General features: G+C 45.1%; 1 protein-coding gene across 3 annotated transcripts in view; it reads right to left on the reverse strand.

Moving 5' to 3' along the window:
- KIAA0586 (KIAA0586 ortholog) overlaps nucleotides 1-23,277 on the reverse strand; it is a 253,660-nt gene that overhangs the window by 19,332 nt on the left and 211,051 nt on the right. Inside the window, exon 32 of one of the 3 annotated variants that reach the window (XM_089661120.1) lies at nucleotides 8,735-10,418. The exons of the other annotated variants lie outside the window; for them this stretch is intronic. Coding sequence (XP_089517246.1) covers nucleotides 10,405-10,418 — 14 coding nt within the window. The 3' untranslated portion in view covers nucleotides 8,735-10,404. Of the gene's footprint in view, nucleotides 1-8,734; nucleotides 10,419-23,277 lie in introns of those variants that run through there. 3 annotated transcript variants of the gene reach the window in all.

A 23,277-nucleotide genomic window follows, 5' to 3' on the forward strand; every position in this document is an offset into this window, starting at 1 on the left:
CTGCATCCAGCATATTTTCCTGCCTGAAAAGCCTAGGTGTTGCATCCAGCATATGTCCCCTTCCTGGAAAAGCCTAGGCGTTGCATCCAGTGTATTTCCCTGCTAAACTTGTGTTTACGATAGCACTTGCATATACCCAAGTACAGCCATGTACACCCATTCACGTCTGTTGGATGCTGTTTGCAGCACCTAGGCTTCCCAGGTGGGAGAAAGATGCTGGAATTTATATGGCTCAAGGGTTCTATTTGTAATAATATATTTTATGTTAAGGAATTAGGTTTAGGTTTTTGGTTAGATATGTGGGTTAGGTTATGGTTCAAGTATATCTAACCCAGAGAGCAAGGATTTAATATGTTGCAGCTTACAATACCATAGACGTGTCAGCTGCACTTGTTCTCTTTCAGGCTAAGTACATTTTTTCCAAGTACAGAAACAATCTGTTTAGCCTACCAAAAATCTTGTGTCCTTTAACTTACTGTGTGGTGATTAAAGTTAAATCTCAAACAATGTTATCACCCTTCCCAGCTCTCCTCTGTAAGTTACAGACCACCTCTCGCTATGTAATGGAGTTTAGGAGAAAGGGAGAGGTTTGTAGATTAGGAGAGCAGTGTAGGGTGACAACATTTCTTCAACATAGCACAGCGAGTGTGTATTGTCATCCTAGAACAGCGTGTTACTGGCAGGATCCCAGGTTAAAAGATTATAAAAAGAAAACTAATGCAACCATATCTAATAACTGGTAAGCTGCAATAAATTACATTTTTGTTTTTGGGTTTAGATATGCTATGTAAGGGACCGCCTGGCGACACCACTAGCACTCCGCTAATCAGGCGTCCCCAGCGCACGGAGTCTAAGTCCCAGAGTACTTGTTCACCAGAGCCCCTGATGGTGGGGATGGACTTGGAGTACCCCGGGACCAGGTCGTGCTTACTGAGGGCACCCGTCAGTGGTAGGGGTGGTCGCCAGGGGCTCCCACGGGAGAGAGCCTGATATGAGGAGGTCTGGGAACCCTGCTGAGAGGAATGGATGGATGGATGGATGAGCAAGTGCAGAGTCAGGCAAGCCGGGTCGGTAAAGGGGAGGACAGCACGGTACAAGGCAGCGGGCAGAGAATAGTCGGGTCACACGCCAGGTCATCAACAGTAGGTCAAATCCAATAGGGGACATACGGAAGAGAGGTCAGGCAAAGCAAGGGTCTGGGCAGGAGAATTCAGCAGTGGTCAGGTACAATCCGGGTCAGCAACTTACAGGTTCAGGTTCAGATACAGGATACAGGATACAGGGCAAGGACAAGACCAGAAGGCACTGAATGACAGCTCAGGGCCGTTTAAATATCGCGCCCTGCGCTGCCATTGGTGCCCAGCGGGCGGCCGCGGCTCCTATTGCGCATGCACGAACTCATGCGCCGCGGCCGGCCTGGACCTAGAGCCCGCGTCCCTGCACAGGGCGGCATACTGCGCCTGAGCCGGGACCATCGCGGCGGGGATCGAGGGGATCCCTGACATTGCCCCCCCGATCTCTCCACCACGGGTGGTCACGAAGAAACCGCCGGACAAGTCTGGGTGCATGGACATTATGGGCTGGTTCCCAAGAATTGTCCTCGGGGCCATAGCCCTTCCATTTTATAAGAAATTGGGTCTGGCCCCTCCTTCTTCGGCACTTCAGGATCGTTTCCACCTCATATTCTTCTTGTCCCTCCACCGTTATGGCCTCCGGAGGTCTGGATTCACGTTCTGGGAAGGCATCTGGGATCACAGGTTTAAGTAAGGACACGTGGAAAACGGGATGAATTCTGAATGTTTCAGGGGGGGTAAGTTCATATGCCACCTCGTTGACCATTCGCTTCACACAAAAAGGCCCCACGAATTTAGGTCCCAATTTCTTTGAGGGACAAAGCATTCTCAAGTTGGTTGTTGCCAACCAGACCTTATCCCCAGGCTTCAGCACCAGATTCCCTCTTCGTTTCTTGTTATATGCATTCTTGTTATCCTCCTGGGCCCGAGCGATGGCTTCCTGTAGTACTTTGTTGTTCGAGGAGAAGAAGTTTAATGCGTCTTGTGTTGCCGGAACTGGGCACTCAGAGACCAAATCAGGAAGAAAGACAGGGTGAAATCCGTAATTAGAGAAGAACGGAGATTGCCCTGTCGCTGAATGGCTTGCGTTGTTATATGCAAATTCCGCTAAAGGTAACAGTGGTAACCAATTATCTTGAAGGAAGGATGTGTAGCAACGCAAGTATTGTTCTAGGGTCTGGTTTGTCCTCTCGGTCTGTCCGTTGGTCTGAGGGTGGAAAGCAGAGGAGAGGGACAACTTGATATCCAGGGCCTTGCACAGGGCCCTCCAAAATCTAGATGTAAATTGGACCCCGCGATCCGAGACGATGTCCTCCGGGATTCCATGTAACCTTACGATTTCCTGGATGAATATTCGCGCAGTCTCGGACGCAGACGGAGTCCTCCTCAATGGTACAAAGTGAGCCATTTTCGATAATCGATCGATGACCACGAAGATCGCGGTGTGTTCTTGGGACGGTGGGAGCTCGACTATAAAGTCCATTGCGATCCCTTGCCACGGTCGTTCAGGAGTCGGCAAGGGACGCAGCAGTCCCCAAGCCTTGTTCCTCGATGGCTTGTTTTTCTGGCAGACGGTACAGGATCTTACATAGAGTTTACAATCCTTGGCCATACTTGGCCACCAAAAAGAGCGTTGGAGAAGCTCCAGGGTCTTGGCTGGGCCAAAGTGTCCCGCCATCGGGTGGTCATGGCAATGTCCCAGGACAAGGGTCCGGACCTCTTCAGGGACCATGACCAACCCATCCTTCCATAGGAGTCCCCCCTTGTTCTGGAGGGACACACCAACTGGGACTGACGCGGCCGTGGATGCCTCCAATAGTTTGGACCGAAGGTCCGTCTGGAGCGCCAAGAAATTTCCTGCAGACAGAATCGTATCAGGTACCGGATCTTCTTTGGAGTCTTCAAACATGCGAGATAGTGCATCAGGTTTCGTATTTTTAGATCCGGGCCTATACGTGATGTGAAAAATGAACCTGGAGAAGAACAATGCCCATCTTGCCTGCCGTGGGCGTAAGCGTTTGGCGGTCCTTAGGTACTCGAGATTCTTGTGATCAGTGAAGATCAAGATGGGGTGCGAGGCACCTTCCAGCAGGTACCTCCATTCTTCGAGAGCTGTTTTGATGGCCAACAACTCTCGATCGCCGATATCGTAGTTCTTTTCTGCTGGGGTAAGTTTCCTTGAGAAGAACGCTACAGGATGGAGCAACTCTTTGGTGCCCTTTCGCTGGGACAGGATGGACCCCACCGCATTCTCTGAAGCGTCTACTTCCAAGATGTATGGCAGGGCAGCGTCCGGGTGGCCCAGAATGGGTGCCGAGGTAAAGAGTTTCTTCAAGGCCTCAAAGGCTTCCTGAGCCTCCGGCGTCCATCTGAACCGGGTTCCAAGCTTGGTCAACTGAGTTATGGGGGAGACCAGACCCGAGAAGTTCTTAATGAACTTCCGGTAGAAATTCGCAAAACCGATAAACCGCTGGACGCCCTTCTTGTCCGCGGGTACCGGCCACTCCAAAATCGCCGAGACTTTCTGAGGGTCCATTGCGACCCCCGCGGTGGAGATAATCAACCCCAGGAACGTAATGCTAGGTTGCTCAAAGCAACACTTATCTGCCTTGGCGTATAACCCATGCTGACGTAACCGCCCCAACACCCTTGCCACATGTATCCTGTGATCCTTCAGGGAGGATGAGAAAATCAGTATATCGTCCAGGTAAACGATAACGAAAATGTCCAGGTAATCCCTAAAAATATTGTTTACGAAATGCTGAAATGTGGCTGGTGCATTGCACAGACCAAATGGCATGACCAGGTATTCAAAGTGCCCAAATCGTGTACGGAACGCGGTTTTCCACTCGTCCCCCTCCCTTATGCGAACTAGGTTGTACGCCCCCCTTAGATCAAGTTTAGTAAATATGACCGCAGTCTTCAGGCTCTGAAATAACTCTGGCACTAACGGTAATGGGTAACGATTTTTAATCGTGACCCTGTTCAGCTCCCGGTAGTCTATACATGGTCTCAGAGATTTGTCTTTTTTTTCCACGAAGAAGATCCCCGCCCCTGCTGGCGAAGTGGAGGGACGGATGAACCCCTTCTGGAGACTGTCCTCAATGTATTCCTTCAGGGCCCCCAATTCGAGTTCCGATAGGGGAAAAATTCGCCCAAAAGGAATCTCAGAGCCGGGTAACAGGTCAATGGGACAGTCATACGGGCGGTGGGGGGGCAGGGCATCTGCTCCCCGTTTACTGAACACGTCCAGGAATTCATGATATTCTGTGGGAATAACCTGTTTCAGATCAGAATCCCCCTCGGAGCATAGGAGGACCTGGGGGCCTGCCGGGCCTGAAGTGCGGCAGTGTTCCTGACAGTATGGGGAAGGGAACAAGATTGACCCGGTTTCCCAGTCAATTTGGGGGTTATGGGCCCGTAACCAAGGGAGCCCCAAAATGACTGGGAACAGAGGTGACGCAATGGCATCCAGGCGGAGGAATTCCCGGTGTTGGTTGGCAATGGTAGTGGCAATGGGGGGAGTTTCCTGATTAACCACTCCTGATTTTATCTGGGAACCATCGGCCAAAAATATGTTAAAACCCCTCTTTCTGGGTTGGAGGGGAATTTTCTGCTGACGAGCAAAGTCTAAATCCAGAAAACAACTGCATGCCCCCGAATCAATTATGGCTGTCACTTCCACGGTCCTTTCGGGGAGCTGAAAGGAGAGGGGTACAACTAAGTATTGGGAAGGACTGACATTGCCAATAGACAAGGAAGAAAAAGAGGTACACTTACTCATTTTCTGAGGGCAGGATCGTACCATATGACCGGCTTCCCCGCAGTAGAGGCAGAGGTTCTGCGAGCGTCTCCGCTGGTGTTCTTCTGGCGATAATTTGGGTCGAGCCAGGCCTAGTTGCATGGGTTCTGGAACATCTCCTGGGAGTGGATTCTGGATACTTGGTCTAAGTGGTTGGCTGGGGCCTAGGAATGGACCCCAGTTGTTTCCACGACCCTGGCCGGACCTCTCAAACCTGCGTTCCCGCAGTCGTCGGTCAATCTTTATCGTCAGGGCAATTAGGTCCTCTAATGACTCAGGAACCTCTACCCGGGCCAGCTCATCCTTTAGGGGTTCTGATAGCCCCATGCGGAACTGGTGCAACAAAGCAAACTCGTTCCAGCGAGTGTCCCCCATCCAGCGCCTAAAATCTGAGGCGTATTCCTCGGCCGCCCGACGGCCCTGTCGGAGTGTGTATAAGATTGCTTCGGCAGAAGCAGCCCGCTGCGGGTCATCATATAGGATGGCCATCGCCTCAAAGAAGTCCTTGACTGTTCCTAGGTGTGGGTCATTGTTTCCCCTTAACCGATGGGCCCAATCTTGGGGTTCGCCCTGCAACAGTGAGATTATAAATCCCACCTTCACTGATTCGGTCAAAAAGGTACGGGGTTGAAGTTCAAAAAATAGGAGGCAGGACTCACGGAATGACCTGAAGCGTGTGCGGTCCCCGTGAAAACGCTCCGGTAGGGGTACCCGGGGTTCCGCCATAGGTAGCGGGGCGGAGGCCCCTGATGCTGGCTCAAGAGCAGCCGGGGGTGCAGAAACTGGGGCCTGTGGGGCTGGGTCAGATAGGGAGCAGGTCTGGAAGCGGTGCTCCAGCTGCATGCATTTATCCTGCAGGGCTGCTACGGCCTGCGTCAGGTTAGATAGATGCCTGCAAATTTCTTCCAGCGGGGAGGGCCCTCCTCTAGGCTCAGTCATGGCCTTCTGGTACTGTAAGGGACCGCCTGGCGACACCACTAGCACTCCGCTAATCAGGCGTCCCCAGCGCACGGAGTCTAAGTCCCAGAGTACTTGTTCACCAGAGCCCCTGATGGTGGGGATGGACTTGGAGTACCCCGGGACCAGGTCGTGCTTACTGAGGGCACCCGTCAGTGGTAGGGGTGGTCGCCAGGGGCTCCCACGGGAGAGAGCCTGATATGAGGAGGTCTGGGAACCCCGCTGAGAGGAATGGATGGATGGATGGATGGATGGATGAGCAAGTGCAGAGTCAGGCAAGCCGGGTCGGTAACGGGGAGGACAGCACGGTACAAGGCAGCGGGCAGAGAATAGTCGGGTCACACGCCAGGTCATCAACAGTAGGTCAAATCCAATAGGGGACATACGGAAGAGAGGTCAGGCAAAGCAAGGGTCTGGGCAGGAGAATTCAGCAGTGGTCAGGTACAATCCGGGTCAGCAACTTACAGGTTCAGGTTCAGATACAGGATACAGGGCAAGGACAAGACCAGAAGGCACTGAATGACAGCTCAGGGCCGTTTAAATATCGCGCCCTGCGCTGCCATTGGTGCCCAGCGGGCGGCCGCGGCTCCTATTGCGCATGCGCGAACTCACGCGCCGCGGCCGGCCCGGACCTAGAGCCCGCGTCCCTGCACAGGGCGGCATACTGCGCCTGCGCCGGGACCATCGCGGCGGGGATCGAGGGGATCCCTGACATGCTATATGAATATTGGATTTTCTTAAGGTGTTACACATTTTTGGTGAGATAAAAATATAAATGGTAAACATTCAGTTTCAAAATTCTGGTGCAAAAGCATCTTTGCTGAAAACAAACAAGCCAGTTTTTCAAACTCAAAAAGTAATATACTGCAATCATATTGACAGAGCACATCAGAGCTGGCTCATATTGATTGCATTTGATGGAATATAGTCACTGTTTGGCCCATAAATTTACATCTGGGTCACTTGATTATTATACCAACTTTTGCTGAGCTGGGTGATGCTTGCAAGGGCACCCACAACTCAATTTTCTGATGATTCAGCAGGAATAAGATGACATTCAAGCTGTCTATGGGGGCCTTATAGTATGCTCGAGTTCTCTGCTGCCTCTGTCTGCAAAGTATCACAAGAATGATCAGTCTCTATCATCAAAGCAGCTTACAAACAAATGCATATATCAAGCACATACACAATCTAGGGTCAGACACTAAAAGTTAACCCTTATATTTGTATTGGTGACTATTATCTCTGGAACAGAAAGTGATGTGAGAACTTTCAACTGAGGTTTTAGAGTTAAAGGATAAGGTCACCTTTGGAACATGTTACATGTTCCACCTGTTTTTAGGGGGGGGGACATGTAACATGTTCCAACATCTGCAGTCTCTTCCACCTTGACTCCTACCTTTACCCCAATGACAGCGAGCAGAGGATCTTCTCTCCACACCCGCTGTCAAAAGTTTAAATCAGTGAGGCCCCTCATACATGGCCGCGTCATTCATTCACCGTTTCCTGTAAATGAATGCCTACAAGTACCATTAGCCATTGTGGCTGACAGCTTATAGTTCTCGATAAACTGTGAGGGAGTTGGTGAGCGCTCTGGTAGTCCATTGAGCTTCCTGGACCAAGGTAACTGCCTGCCCATATGAGGCAGACAGATATGCTGAGAGTCTGCAGGAGCCTAAGATTGCAGCAGATCAGGGGTGCAATGCTCTGTAGGCTCCTTAGTGCATTTTTTTCTTCAAAAGGTGATCTTATCCTTTACAGTGTATTGTCCAATTTACAGCCAAAATGCCTTAACACCTACTTTAAATTTGTTACATGTCCCATTTATATAGCACACCCACTGTCAAAAGTTTAAATCAGTGAGGCCCCTCATACATGGCCACGTCATTCATTCACCGTTTCCTGTAAATGAATGCCTACAAGTACCATTAGCCATTGTGGCTGACAGCTTTTAGTTCTCGATAAACTGTGAGGGAGTTGGTGAGCGCTCTGGTAGTCCATTGAGCTTCCTGGACCAAGGTAACTGCCTGCCCATATGAGGCAGACAGATATGCTGAGAGTCTGCAGGAGCCTAAGATTGCAGCAGATCAGGGGTGCAATGCTCTGTAGGTCCCTTAGTGCATTTTTTTTCTTCAAAAGGTGATCTTATCCTTTACAGTGTATTGTCCCATTTACAGCCAAAATGCCTTAACACCTACTTTAAATGTGTTACATGTCCCATTTATATAGCATATATTTCAAAATTGCAGCTTGCCTTTTTTAGATGATCTAGTCTGAACCCTGCAACAAAAAAATCCTAGGTAGTTTTCTTTGTTTATGGGGGAGCTGGACAGCTGTATTTTCCATAATTAACCCTGTCTGTACTGTGCAGGCAAATCTTCATGATCAATTTTAACTGATTTGAACACTTTGTCATAAAAATGGGTTAAAGGTGTAGAGGCTGGACTTCTTCCATTATATGTTAAAAAGGACAGACTCTTGAACACTGTTAAAAAAAAAATGACACCTTCCTTTGACAAGTCTCTAAGATGGGAAGTTCCCCCATTTTAGGGAGATTGTCTCTTTCATTTAATGTTTTGTCTGCAGGAAAGGATGTGAAGAGAAATCTCCCCAGTGGGACACAGAAAGCAAAAAAAACAAAAAATACACTGACATGGGTTTTTACTTTTCTCTGCTTTGTCTTAAAAAAAAAAAAAAAAGGTTTTGCCCACACTTTCACCTAAGAGATACTTATTAGCATGCAAAAATAGAAATAATGCAAAGCACAGTCACTTGGCCAATTCAGAGCTTACATTACTGCAACAAAGAAACATGCAAAATACCCAAATAAAAGGAAGCTTTAGAAAACACAGAACAAATTGATATATGTTAACAATAGATCAGGATGGAGCAGCTAGGCATCTCAAGTTAAATTTATTTATTTATTTCAGGTATTTATATAGCACCGTCAATTTACGCAGTGCTTTACATATATATTGTACATTCACATCAGTCCCTAACCCTCAAGGAGCGTACAATCTAAGGTAAATGCAAATTCCAACTGTTCATTTGGAAGCTGAGCTTACCCCCAATTCCCTATTGGTGTGTTTAATAGGATGGGTAGCTCAATGACCAAAAGGATGACTTTGGAGGTGTGAGGGGGTGGGGCCAATATTAACTTTTATAGAGAATTGTTAAGAGCTGCATATAACTTGCACTGCCTATATCTGGATGCAATGATCATTCTAAAATGCAGTTTTTAGTGAAGATAACCTCTGGTTATAGGTTTTCCCATTATATTTTCAGCTTGAATTATACATATCTGTGGCAAGTTTACTGTAAAGTGGGTTTAAAATGGAAGTAAAGCCTTTGTACTAGTTTTCAAACAATATTGGATGAAATTGTTGGAAGACAAAAAGAAAAGGTGAATAGCATTCTAGGATGCATAACCAGAGGGGTCACCAGTAGGAGGAAGGAGGTCTAATTCCCCTATACAGATCATTAGCTAAACCTTTAGAACACTGTGTCAAGTTCTGGGGACCTCCCTTACCACAAAAAGATATTGATATGATGGAACAAGTTCAGAGATGGGCAACAAAAAATGGAGAAAGGTCTGAGGGATAAAACATGTCAGGGGAGACTTCAGGAATGTAATATGTACATTCTGAAGGAAAGAAGGGAAAGGGGAGACATGATTGAAACCTTTAAACACATTAAGGGTGTGAATAATGGAAGCCAAGATCAAGGACATGAGCCCATGATCTCAAACTAGCAGGAAAAAGTTCAAAACAAATCCTTGAAAATATTAATTATTGAAAATAGAAGTCCAGCAGAGGTAGTGATTCTGTCAACAGTTAGTGGATTCTAAAATGCTTGGGACAAACAGATCAGCATACAGTATATAAATATAAAATAAAAAATATGGGGGCAGACTCGATGGACCACTTTTTTGTGCCATCACTGATTTGTTTCTTTGCCATACTTGCATTACAGTCAAACCTCTTATTTCCCTTGTGTTCTGGCTCCTTTATAGCATTTATGTAGGTATAGTTTTATATGAAACATGGGTTTCATACATGGAGTAGAGAAATGCAGAGCAAGAATTATGGCTGGAGCCTGGCACTCCATTTATCAGTTAACTGCCATATTCCATGTTTTGTCCACCTTCTGACTGATCACACAGATAAAATGGCCGCAATTGCAGATCTATAAATTGGCCTTGTATAGGATATACAGCCACTAAACGCCACACATATGTGGTTCTGCTCACATAAAAACACAATTTAATACATTTAGAAGTGAATTTGCTAGAAACTGCCACCAGTGTATGTCACTATTTCAACAGCTGCTTCTAGGTTTCTTAGATCATGAAAATCTAATTCTTGAGGGGTTTCCAGGCCGTCTGTGCCAAGTGTTTGAAGTCAGGGTGCTGAAAGTCATTTCAGGCAAAAAATACTCCAAAATTAAGCCAATATAATCCTACAAGGACTGCATTGTCTTCTACAAACCAAGAAGGTGTAGGCGAGAGTGTTGGGGCCATTCAGTAGCCATTGTCATCAGTTATGTTTTCTGGCTAGATTACAGATTTCAGTTTCAGTGATTACCATCTAAAAAATATAAAATATTCATTGAAATAAATGCAGCACTGATAATACATTAGCATGTTTCATTGATAGGTGTCATGATCTTGAACTATTTTATTTAGTGCCATTGTACCTAATGAACTACAGTAGACACCAAAAAATTCTCGTTTACCATCTGTACACTGGATTAGTAAACGGCAAAAAAAAGGTTTACTGATAATCAATGGAGCAAGCTATTTTATTGGCTGGACCACTACAGAATACAAAACATCAAGAACTATTCTGGGGACATTTTAGTTTTCAGCCATTAGTCATTTCATAGATTGGTCACCGACTGGAAGATATTGGCCAATATCAGAATTTACAAGAGCAAAATGTTGTTTGTGTTCACTGTTTTGTGTTGTAAAAGGGCTTTGACTTCACTTGTACAAAAACCCTATTTTTTTGCAAACATCATTTTTAACAGAAAAATATTGGTTAATTATTAAGCTAAATTCTTTTTCTGTTTTGCCATTAAAATGCATAGGAAGTAAAACAATACTTGGAAGAAAATACCATCAAAAGATGGCACTGTCTGCCCCTTCAAACAATAAAACCTGTATGTATCACAACTAATTACAAACTGGCAACTCAATATTCCTATTGTTAAACTGGGATAATTGTCCTGCTTCATAAGAGAGAAGGGACACCAGTATGGAAGTGTTTGGAAAAAGTATAAACAATGATGTATTTTTAAGTACAACTTGTAGAACTAGTCTAATGTGCTTTCATATTTGTTTCTTGTGATCCTCTATACAGCAGTATTGGGAGAGGCAGACCCAATCAGCTCCCTATTACTTAATTTGTACTGGTTAACAACACTGGAGGTCAGAGATCAGGCTTTGCTGTCTGGCAGGGGTGCTCAGATCACAACACTGACTTAATGGAAGCAAAAATATTGGTAGATAATTTAATTAGCATACAGTATATGTATTTTACTGCATAATTAGTGATTATTTGAGTTTAGCTCTAAAAGGAATTATATCACTGCACTGATCTAACACACTGAACCATAAAGACTGAGCCTTCCACGCCTCTACTTTGACTTTACAACCTTTGCAAATATTTTCATTTTAATTCACCATGTTTTCTCAGCGGGTTACAGGATTCGGATTCCTTTAGTCTTTTTTTTTCTTTTTTAACAGAAAATACTGGAAAGAGGTGAAAGTATTAAACAGCTACACCCTAATATTCTATCCGGTGTAATGACCCAAAGCTATTGTATTCACTCTTTTTTTTATCACAAAGAGAATGTTCAGCTGATTATGAATAGAGGAACTCTGCTTGCTATTGGCAACTGTATTTGCTCGAATATTCTGAGCATCTTTGCAGGCAAAGATAGGAAGCATAGATACCGCAGGTGCTGCTTCTCAGAGGAAACAGTGATTGCTCAAAAATATCCAACATGGAGGAAAACTGTTGCCCCTCCAAAAATCAGGCACCCAATGGAATCTTGTATAGGCTGGTTTGGAGGGCCACATCTTCTTAGGAAAGTAAGGTCCAGGTTTAGACTTGACATTGGAAGACTAAAAGGGATGGAAGAATCCCTTCCTACCCCAGTAGTAAAAATCCTAGTGGCAGTGGCACAAGCCATTTAAATCTGGGGGATAAGAATGTAGGCTGAGTGCACCCCTAGGTAAGTGGATTGTCCATGAAAACTGTTCGGGTACAATACACGAGATCCAAACATCCACACCAATACCCATCACACTAGCTATAGCTTTGTTTCTGTTTGAATGAAAACACTTTTTTTTTTTTGTCCAGTGGCAGTTTTTGTTTCTATATTGTATGGGCTTGAATGGATCAAGAAATATTTACCTGTAGCTCACATTACCACCCTGCAGGTAAGAGTTATAACAGACCCAACAGATAACATATGTTATTCTCAAACCCACAGGTAATCTCAATCTTTGCTTTAAGATAGCAATAATGGGCTTTTAAAACAACATGGTGATAAATATATATACAGTTAGGTCCATATATATCTGGACACAGTAACAATTTTCATACTTTTGGCTCTGCATGCCACCAGAAAAAATGAAAATGAAACAATCCAAATGAATTTGAAGTACAGACTTTCAGCTTCAAGGGATTGAACATAAATATCAAGTACACATTTTAGGAACTGCAACCATTTTATACACAGTGCCTCCATTTTCATGGGCTCAAATGTAATTGGACAAATGAATATAATCATAAATAAAATGTTCATTTTTAATATTTTGTTGAGAATCCTTTACTGGCAATGACTTCCTGAAGTCTGGAACCCATGGACATTACCAAAGACTGGGTTTCCTCCTTTCTGATGCTTTGCCAGGCTCTAAATGCAGCTGTCTTCAGTTGTTCTTTGTTTGTCGGTCTTTTCGCCTTCAGCAAGTGAAATGCATGCTCAGTTGGGTTGAGATTAGGTGATTGACTTGGCCATTGCAGAATATTCCATTTATTTTCCTTCAAAAGCTTTCGTATCATTGTGTGAAGCGCCGTCCAATCAACTTTCCTGCATTTGGCTGAATCTGGGCTGACAGTATCTCTCTAATCACTGCAGAATTCATCCGGCTGTTTCTGTCTTCTGTCACATCATCAATAAACACCAATGACCCAGTGCCACTGGAAGCCATGCATGCCCGCACTATCACACTGCCTCCACCATGTTTTACAGATGACGTTGTGTGCTTTGGATCATGAGCTGTTTCAAGCCTTCTCCACACATTTTTCTTCCTGTCATTCTGGTACAGATTCATCGTAGTTTCATCCGTCCAAAGAATTCTTTTCCAGAACTGGACTGGCTTTTTTTTTAGATGTTTTTTGGCAAAGTCTAATCTGGCTTTTCTATTCTTCAGGCTTATGAATTGTTTGCACCTTGTGGTGAACCCTCTGTATTTGCTCTCGTGAAGTCTTCTCTTGATGTTGTGAATGGGTTTTTCCTTAACCGTAGAGAGGATCCTGCGATCATGCACCATTGTTGTCTTCAGTGGACATCCATGCCTTTTTATGTTGCTGAGCTCACCAGTGCATTCTTCTTTCTCCAGAATGTGCCAAACTGTTGATTTGGCCACTCCTAATGTTGCTGCTATTTCTTTATTGAATTTGTTTCATTTTTGAAGCCTTACAATGGCCTGTTTCACTTGCATGGACAGCACCTTTGAACGCATGATGTAGGTTCACAGCAATAGATTCCAGATGCAAATACCACACTTAGAATCAACTCCTGACCTTTTACCTGCTTAATTGATGAAGAAATAACAAAGGAGTAGCCCACACCTGGCCATGAAACAGCGTTTGATTCAATTGTCCAATTACTTTTGGTCCCTTGAAAAAGGGGGTTGGCTACTCTTAAGGGCTGTAATTCCTAAACCCTTCCTCCAATTTGGATGTACATACCCTCAAAACCTGAGAGTGTGCACTTTCAGCCCATATCCATTATATAACTATAGCTTTAATATTTTTTGGTAAATACCTAAAAAAAAACTAAAATTGTGCCTGTGTCCAAATATATATGGACCTAAGTGTATGTAGCAGCCAAGCTAACATGGCACTTCCAAATCTATAAGAGATGCAAAAAACAATCATTTCAGGTCTATGTAAATCAGGAATGTCCAACCTTCTGACTTTCCTGGGCCACATTGGAGGAAGAGGAATTGTCTTGGGCCACACATAAAACACTAACAATATAGATAGCTGATGGGCAATTCCTCCTATGGCTCTCAGTGGGTAGATGTGGCTGCCGGGCCCATTCACTATAATGACAGGTCGCTGGCGGCTGCATCTATTTGCAGCTCTCTATACAGCCAGCGTCCAGCAGCAATCACTGCAGGTAAAGTGCATCCAGCAGTGATCATCACAGATGATTTCAGGCTGCGTAGAAAGGTGTGAATAGGTGTGGCTGCCAGCGAACTATCATTATAGTAAAACGGGGGCCGGCAGCCGCACCTACCAGCTGAGAAATAAAGGAGGAACTGCCACTACATCTGCCCTAATCGCCAGTGTGAATGTAGCCTATGTATGTGCTGTGTGGGAAGGTGGGGGTGGTTGTGGGTGGGGGATGCAATTGGAATCTGGGGGGGAAGGGGGGTGCAGCTGACCCTAGCACCCCCCTAGATCCGACCATGCAGCACTTACCTGGTGCCCCTGCATTCCTTGCTGCCGGTGCTATTGCAAACATGGCAGCTCCGGCATCCCTCCAGTAGTGCATTTGCCTGGCTTGTCAATGTAGGCTGCCGTGGCTGCTATGTTTGCACGGCATCCCTGGCGTCCCTCCAGACGGGCCCTGGGCCGCATGCTAAACTCTTTGGGGCCGTGGGTTAGACACCCCTGATGTACACTCTAACAGACCAAAAGGATGAAAATGACAGACGTTTGTTGTTAAATATACCTAGAAAGTGTTTTGTTATACCTGTTAATCCTGCCAGAAACCTAGCAGGACGATGTTCTCTGCTGACCGTTATGTTGTCACAGTTATCAGCTCTCACAGGACTACAGAACACTTCCTCCATCTTATGGAAGAAGAGGAGAGGGAGGTGTTCTATAGTCCTAACATGCGTCCTGTCCTAGAGTGACAATGATGATTCCTACATACTGTAGATACAGTACAGTGAGTGAGCTTTGTCACCCTAGACCTGGAAGTGTTGTCAAGATCACAAGTGAAAATAAAAGGGGATGTGTCCTCAAAAGCTTTGCCAGTGTCCAATCACCTACTGGTATTAGTCCAGGGTCTATGAATATCAAACCTGTAGCCTGTACATTAAGATAAAATCTCAACAAAAATGAAAACTTTTACAACCTAAAGTAAGAGAGTTGATTGAATTGACATCTTAGTCTGAACGCTTGTCCTCCTTTCTTCTCTTTAGGCCTTGTTCACACTTGCTGAAAACACTGACGCTTAACAAACATGCCTCTAGCTTTAATGCGAGTTGTTGGTTGAGTTTGTGCAGTGTTGAACGCACGCTAATGGCAAGTTAAAAATGCTTCCCAAACATTCTATGTGCATTTGACATTAGTTTGAGAAGCGTTAAAAACGCACCCCAGAAGCCTAGGTTTTTTCTTGGCTGCTGTGAACAATGCCCAACTCCCTGCGAACGCGCAGCAAACACATACCTCTGTGTTTATGGTGCATTACCATAGACTTGAATAAAAGAAGCTGAGATGTTACAACTCCTTCCAAACTATACATGAAGCTTCATTTTTGAAGTGCAGTAACGCGATGTGACGCAAACACTTCATGTGTTGATAATATGAACAGCACTGTGTGCTTCCATAGTGTTCATTACAGACTGCTTTACTAAGAATTTCAGGAGAGTTAAAAACACACCCCAAACTCTTCCTTTTAATGCTTGTGTATACAGGGCCTTATTTTCAACAAGAGAGAATAAAGAAAAAGAACCCCAGCATAAAAAAAGTAACTAATACAGCTTTACTCTATTTACCTCTGAATTTGAGTGCAGGTCTTTAAATGGCGGTAAAAGATTGCATACGTAACTGAACAAAACTAAATAATACATTTTTAGTTGTGGAAATGGACTATTTATTTAATTGGGACACATATATTACGGCATAGCCTAGGTAAATTTAACAGATTTGGACATGGCCATAGCAGCAATGTTGGCAAATGTGTTTGAACCCTCAAGACCCATGGTTAGTAGCTTTTCATTGTCAGTATATGTGTATAATAACCCCATAAAATTAGATTGTAAGCTCCAAGGACTCCCTCCTAACCCTCTTGTATTGAACTGTATTGTTGCTGTATTGTCTCCCGTTATATTGTAAAGGCAGAGCAAACTGTTGGCGCTATATAAATATTGTATAATAATAATAATAATAATGAAATGTATCATTTATTATAATAATAATATAGAGTATCCTTGGAAAAGACATGCAACATCATTGCTCGGTGTCTAGCACCATTTTCCTACAGTGCTGGGGTTCTTGGTTCCAAAAGCAGCCATTTTTTATTCTTCCCATGGGATCTCTTCCAGATTCCAGAAAATCTACACAGTGCTTAAATGTGCTTTAAAAATGTGAAGGTGCAACTGCATGGCAGGGCCATTAAGGGCCTGTTCACACTGCCCTGGACAGTTGCTGCAGACTAAACTCCAGCCTGCATTGCAGTGTGAATAGAACACATATTTATTTATTTCAGGTACTTATATAGCGCTGTCAATTTCTTCACATATATTTATATTGTACATTCACATCAGTCCCTAACCCTCAAGGGGCGTACTATCTAAGGTCCCTAACTTTACATTTATACATACACATACTAGGGCCAATTTAGACAAGATCCAATTAACCTACCAGCATGTCTTTGGAGTGTGGGAGGAAACCCACGCAGGTACAGGGAGAACATGCAAACTCCAGGCAGGTAGTGCCGTGGTTGGGATTCGAACCAACAACCCTAGTACTGCCAGGTGGAAGTGCTAACCATTTAGCCACTGTGCTGCCCATAGAAAACAATAATTTTCCTCTCCTAGTGGTGACTGGCGTTCTTCCATTGCCAGTCACCATGTGTGAAATGGACCTAAGTTCTTTCAAGGCCACAAGTAGAATATGACGGCAGTATACAAATGTAAGAGTGAAATAATTATTCAAAAGGTGGAGTTTGCTAAATGTACTGCAGGAACCCTCAATGATGTATGACTGCAGATCTCCACTACTGTAAGTGCCATGCAGCACCTGAACCCACTGTGTATTTTAAACATTCAGCACAAATCTGGCCAAAGTGTTCCAGTTTATCACCATCCGGAGAGATGGAGGATAAATGAGCATGGTTATTGTTGGCTGAATAACAGAGAGCTGAAATGAGACAGGAAATGTAATGAAGAACACAGGTGTTCGGGTAAATTACACCTTAAACCAGGCAGAATAATGAGACATCCCAGTGGTATAAAAGCTCCAGTAATGGAGAGTAAACACAGAATTTTCACACTCTACAAAAATTAACACCTTGAAGCTATATTCCTATAAAAAGGGCAGTTAATACACAGCTTTAGTTCTTAATACTGGCTTGTGAATTTATTTATATTTCATCAAGTCTAATAGGTTTATGTAATATGGAAAGAAATTGAAACATGCAACCTCAATAGCAAACTCTGATGGGTTAATGTATGATTACTGTACTTTACAGATATCCTCCTTTCTGTACAATGGCCATTAACGATAAAGCGTGGTCAGGTATGTTGAAAACTCCTACGTCTTTGCTGAATAGGGCTTCCCTAAGATTTGCATTCATTGATCTTTCTTGTTTAGGACGATGCAGAGAGGAGGGAGAGGTGATCCAGACAGTATCAATGTAGACAGTGTATTAATGACTGGACAAACTTTATAAACCTTTCTTTCCCCAGATATGGCTGTACTTAATTGTGTCTCGTGGCTTATAAACATTAGATTGTAGCCAGATTGGGCACCGAATGTCATGGAAATTTTGTATTTACAGATTGAACTTTAAATGTGCCATATATTAGTGTTATTCATATGTCTCTCGTGTGGCTTAATTAAAGCTCTGAAGGCTGCAATTGGGCCATGCGCATTTACAATGTATGTATTACAGTACTCAGCTCGGTAATGGATGAGATGGCAGATCTGCGCTTATAGACCGGCGTGTATACCACCACGGCATTTGATGCGAATGCCGCCGGCGGTAGGCCGCGGGCCTGTATCCACATATCAGCAGCATAGTACCACATGGACTCCATACCGCAAGGAGCCAAGCAGTGCGAACTCCGCCTGTAGGCTCATGTATATCTTACAAGCCATTACCAACCTGAAACTGTATCTGGATGGATGTGTTTTAATAAAGATCGTATCGGGCCCATCCAGATACAGACACTGTTTAATCTAGGGAATGCTTGTACAGAGAATTTACATATCATTAGGAGCTAGTAGGACAGGAAGTCTGCTCTCCTCAGAGCATGGGGGGAGGGAGGGGAGGACTGGAGATAGATAAAAGGAAAGGCTATGCTCCAATCGGAATGTACATCCTGTGTATAGGCACTCCCCATTGCATTGTTCTGTGGGAGGGGATTGACCTTATTCATGTGGGGGGCGTGTGTCTGCTTGTAAATAAAAATCGGAGGCTGGGGTTAGAGCCGTCTCTATGTGAATTCCAACAGCAACCTGAGAGTGTTGCCTGATCATTTCCAGGTATAGGGAGCTCCAATTCCCCACATCTCAACAGAAGCTAACCCAGTTGGAGGCGCAGGAATTGTGGGGCTAAGCTGCAGTCGTGGTAAGCGAGATTCGCACAGCTTTATGGGGGATTTCTGCGCATCCAACTGCGAGTACTCACGGTAAGGAAAAATTTGTTAAAAGCGAATTTCCAAGACACGTGTGTATAGGCACCTTTATTGAATACACCCATTCTCTTTTGCCCAGTATCTACACGGCTTAAGATGGCCACACACAGAGCAAATTGTGCTCACTGGATGGCCCAGTTGGCTGCCTGACATTCTTCGATTGAAAAGATGAAGGAGCCAAGCAGAAAAATGTTGCTCAAACAGCGCCTGCATCCAATCAACATTTTTTTTTTCTAAATTTCGCTGGAAATTTCTTGCTACTAGTAAAACCTAAATAAAACAACCTAAAAGAAATTCACCTGCTCCTGGCAACCGCATCAATATCACATATGCACATGAGCTCTGATGAAGAAGGGACTCTCTTTGAAACGCGTCAGCCTGACTTTGAGAATCCTCCCTCGTGATAAGACTCGCGCTGGTCTCACACTCCTAGAGTTTCGTTGAGGATCTTATACGCTTGTTATACTTCTCTCTTTGTGAGTATATTTTCAAATTCAATAAAATCACATTTTACTGAAGTTTTGCGCAAGGATGGTGGGCTTTTTGTTTCGCTTTACAGTACTGGTCGGGCTTCCCCAGCCTTGTTTAGAGCCGCACAACCTTTGATGCATTGGTGGTGAATTTCTTCAGGTTCTGTGTCCATCCATCCACCCTTGCTCTGGGCCATAGAGTGCAGGAGGTGTTTTTGTTTCCATAAACCATATATTTGTACCTGTAGTAGTCCAGAAACAATAGTGCACCTTTTTGTTTTGTTTTGTTTTTAAATCCAACTAACACACTGACACCGATACTAATTTGAAAAAATCTAATTTTTTTAAACCTACCTAAAATACACTGACCCTTACCCGACCTGGATTAAACTCTGATCTAGCTATTTGTCTCCATTTTTTTGCACACACTTGTTTAAAGTTTAAAGAGGAATAGTGCCCCATCATTGGTATCAATAGGAGGAATAGTGCCCCATCATTGGTATTAGTGGGAGGAATAGTACCCCATCATTGGTGTCAGAGCGACGAATCGTGCCCCATCATTGGTGTCAGTGGGAGGAATAGCACCCCATCATTGGTGTCAGTGGGAGGAATAGCGCCCCATCATTGGTGTCAGTGGGAGGAATCGTGCCCCATCATTGGTATCATTGGGGGGAATAGTGCCCCATCTTTGGTGTCAGTGGGAGGAATCGTGCCCCATCATTGGTGTCAGTGGGAGGAATAGTGTCCCAACATTGGTGTCAGTGGGAGGAATAGTGTCCCAACATTGGTGTCAGTGGGAGGAATAGTATCCCATCATTGGTGTCAGTGGGGGGTGGAATAGTGCCCCATCATTGGTGTCAGTGGGGGGGGGGGAGGAATAGTGCCGCATCATTGGTGTCAGTGGGGGGGAGGAAAAGTGCCCCATCGTTGGTGTCAGTGGGAGGAATAATGCCCCATCATTGGTATTAGTGACACCAATGATGGGGCACTATTCCTCCCACTGACACCAATGACACTTGCTGACCCCTGTTCCAGTATGGTGCTGCTGCAGCCAGCATATGTGGTTGCAGAAGCACCTCTGTACGGCACACTTACCGGCCGCTCCTTCACTCGATTTTCGCGGGGCCACTCGGCTCTGCCTCCTTGCCGCTGATTGGCCGCCTGTGTGCCTTTCCTGAGCTACAGTTCTGGTGACCAATCACCAGTGAGGAGGCGGAGCCGAGCAGCTGCACGAACATCCAGTGGCCGAACTGAATGAAGGAGCAGCCGCGCCTCCTGGACCGGATCGTCGTGGGACCGGAGCCAGGTAAAAAACAGCAGCCCCTGCCCACCCCTGTACTTAGTGTCCCTTCCGTTGAAAGGCGGGGGGCGGCGGCACCGTGCCGCCCCCCCCCTATAAAGTGTCAGCATGCCGTATACCGGCGTATAAGACGACCCCCGACTTTTGAGAAGATTTTCAAGGGGTAAAAAGTCGTCTTATACGCCGGAAAATACGGTACTTCCACACTGCAATGCTTGGCACTGCAGGGCTCTGTTGCAGTGTAAACAGGACATATGAAAAACAATCTCTTAGATTGTAAGCTCCCAGGACCAGGACCCTCCTTTCCTTCTTGTATTGAACTGTATTGTTGCTGTATTGCCTCCCGTTATATTGTAAAGCCCTGAGCAAACTGTTGGCGCTATTTAAATCCTGTATAATAATAATAATTGTTTTCTGTGTGCCCTGCAATGACTGCTGCTGATCTGGTGCAGGGAAATGCCAATCACAGCATCTAGTTTGGAAAAGCCTTTACATGTAACATTTTACAGCTGTCTGAATTTTCACGGCACATTTGTTTCAGACTACATATCTTCATCAATACCAGAGAACCAATACCAGCTTTAAAGTTTATATCCAGCCAAAACTTAACTTTTTTCACAAAAGTGGAAGCAGAGCAGAACCCCCATTGGGCTTAATCATAGAGGTACCTCCACTTCTTGGATAAAACCCAATAGGACTGAAATGCATCACAGGGGCATCGCCTGAGGCGGGGACTGTGTCTTTGGAGGCCAGCTACCTGGAATAAAGTATTATGGGGTGATTTTACATAGCACCGCTCTATTTCCACTTGTTTTACAATACATACTGAGCAGCACGAACACAGAGAACCAACACCTGTTGAATGATTAGGACCTGAGGAGTACTGAGCAGAGCTTCGAGCGGTGCGTTTTTTTAATGGGATTTCCACTTCAGAGTTTGCTACAATATAAAACAGAGAATGACATCCTAACGTACAACTGTAGCCAAAACTTTTATTTTTATATATATCTTGTAGAAGGATTAGAAAACCTGTTGGGTTTTTTACTGCCCTCCGGGGCTTCAAGAAGCTAGGTTTACACGTGCCCATTCTCCGTAAAACAATCCAGATTGAGTCACTTTTCAGAGTGCAGCTCAGCAGTCACTGTCAGGCGTTCAGGAGGCAATCCTGCCAAGTCATGCATGGCTTTTTTTTTTTTTTATTGCTGAACACCAAATTTCTATAGGACTATTATGCTGCAACTGTAAGCCAAGTGTTTGACTCAAGGTTAATTTGAATGGCCTAGTTTGACAAATGGTTCTACCTGTCAACTTGGCATTCCACAATAAATTTGTTGCAATACAAAAAACATTGCGGCACGTGAACAGCACCCGTCAGCTACATTGCGGCACGTGAACAGCACCCGTCAGCTACATTGCGGCACGTGAACAGCACCCGTCAGCTACATTGCGGCACGTGAACAGCACCCGTCAGCTACATTGCGGCACGTGAACAGCACCCGTCAGCTACATTGCGGCACGTGAACAGATCCGTCAGCTACATTGCGGCACGCGAACAGCACCCGTCTGCTACATTGCGGCACGCGAACAGCACCCGTCAGCTACATTGCGGCACGTGAACAGCACCCGTCAGCTACATTGCGGCACGCGAACAGCTCCCGTCAGCTACATTGCGGCACGTGAACAGCTCCCGTCAGCTACATTGCGGCACGTGAACAGCACCCGTCAGCTACATTGCGGCACGTGAACAGCACCCGTCAGCTACATTGCGGCACGCGAACAGCACCCGTCGGCTACATTGCGGCACGCGAACAGCACCCGTCGGCTACATTGCGGCACGCGAACAGCACCCGTCGGCTACATTGCGGCACGCGAACAGCACCCGTCGGCTACATTGCGGCACGCGAACAGCACCCGTCGGCTACATTGCGGCACGTGAACAGCACCCGTCAGCTACATTGCGGCACGTGAACAGCTCCCGTCAGCTACATTGAGGCACGTGAACAGCACCCGTCAGCTACATTGCGGCACGTGAACAGCTCCCGTCAGCTACATTGAGGCACGTGAACAGCACCCGTCAGCTACATTGCGGCACGTGAACAGCACCCGTCAGCTGTATTGTGGGCCGTCAAACTGCGACTCAACTACCTGTTTTCACTACCACCTAAAACTGGTTCTAATCCATTCCCAATTATCAAAATGATAAGAAAAACAGATTGACTGGCTATATCCTTTAGATATATCAAAGGGTATTCACAAATACTCCATACAGATATCTTTACCTTCCTATGCACAAAGGACCCACATTGCACACTGCTTTGCAACCTGTAACTCTTTGTTACTGAACCTAATAGGAAAGCATACCAATTGGGTACATGCAAAATTAGCCGGCCTGATGCAAGTCTTTGGCTCAGGGCTCTACTTCTACCTGGTATTCATGTTGCACACAGTTACACCCCCTCTTTAAATACACGTCCACAGCATCCCGATTAACATGTAAAAGACAGACAACAGCAGCAGTAGGTATTCTGTGCTGACAATGTGATGTGCAAAGCTGCAGAGCGGGTAATTACACTGTAATAGTAATCTTGCCCGAGGCCTAGTAGATTCACATCTGAAATACAGGATGTTGAAAGGAAATTGCTTCTAAATGACAACCACTATAAAACCAGATCTCAGTAAAGAAATAAAAAGCTTTCAATAAAAAAACAGGAATCTCTTTGGTCCTAATGATCTAGGAGAATTACCCCTTATTGAGGACACAGTCATAATAATAGCATGTCACTCAA

The sequence above is a fragment of the Staurois parvus genome, unplaced genomic scaffold (genome assembly GCF_062004578.1).
Source record: "Staurois parvus isolate SC_StPar_1 unplaced genomic scaffold, SC_StPar_1.0 ptg001316l, whole genome shotgun sequence".
Taxonomy (NCBI): Eukaryota; Metazoa; Chordata; class Amphibia; order Anura; family Ranidae; genus Staurois; species Staurois parvus.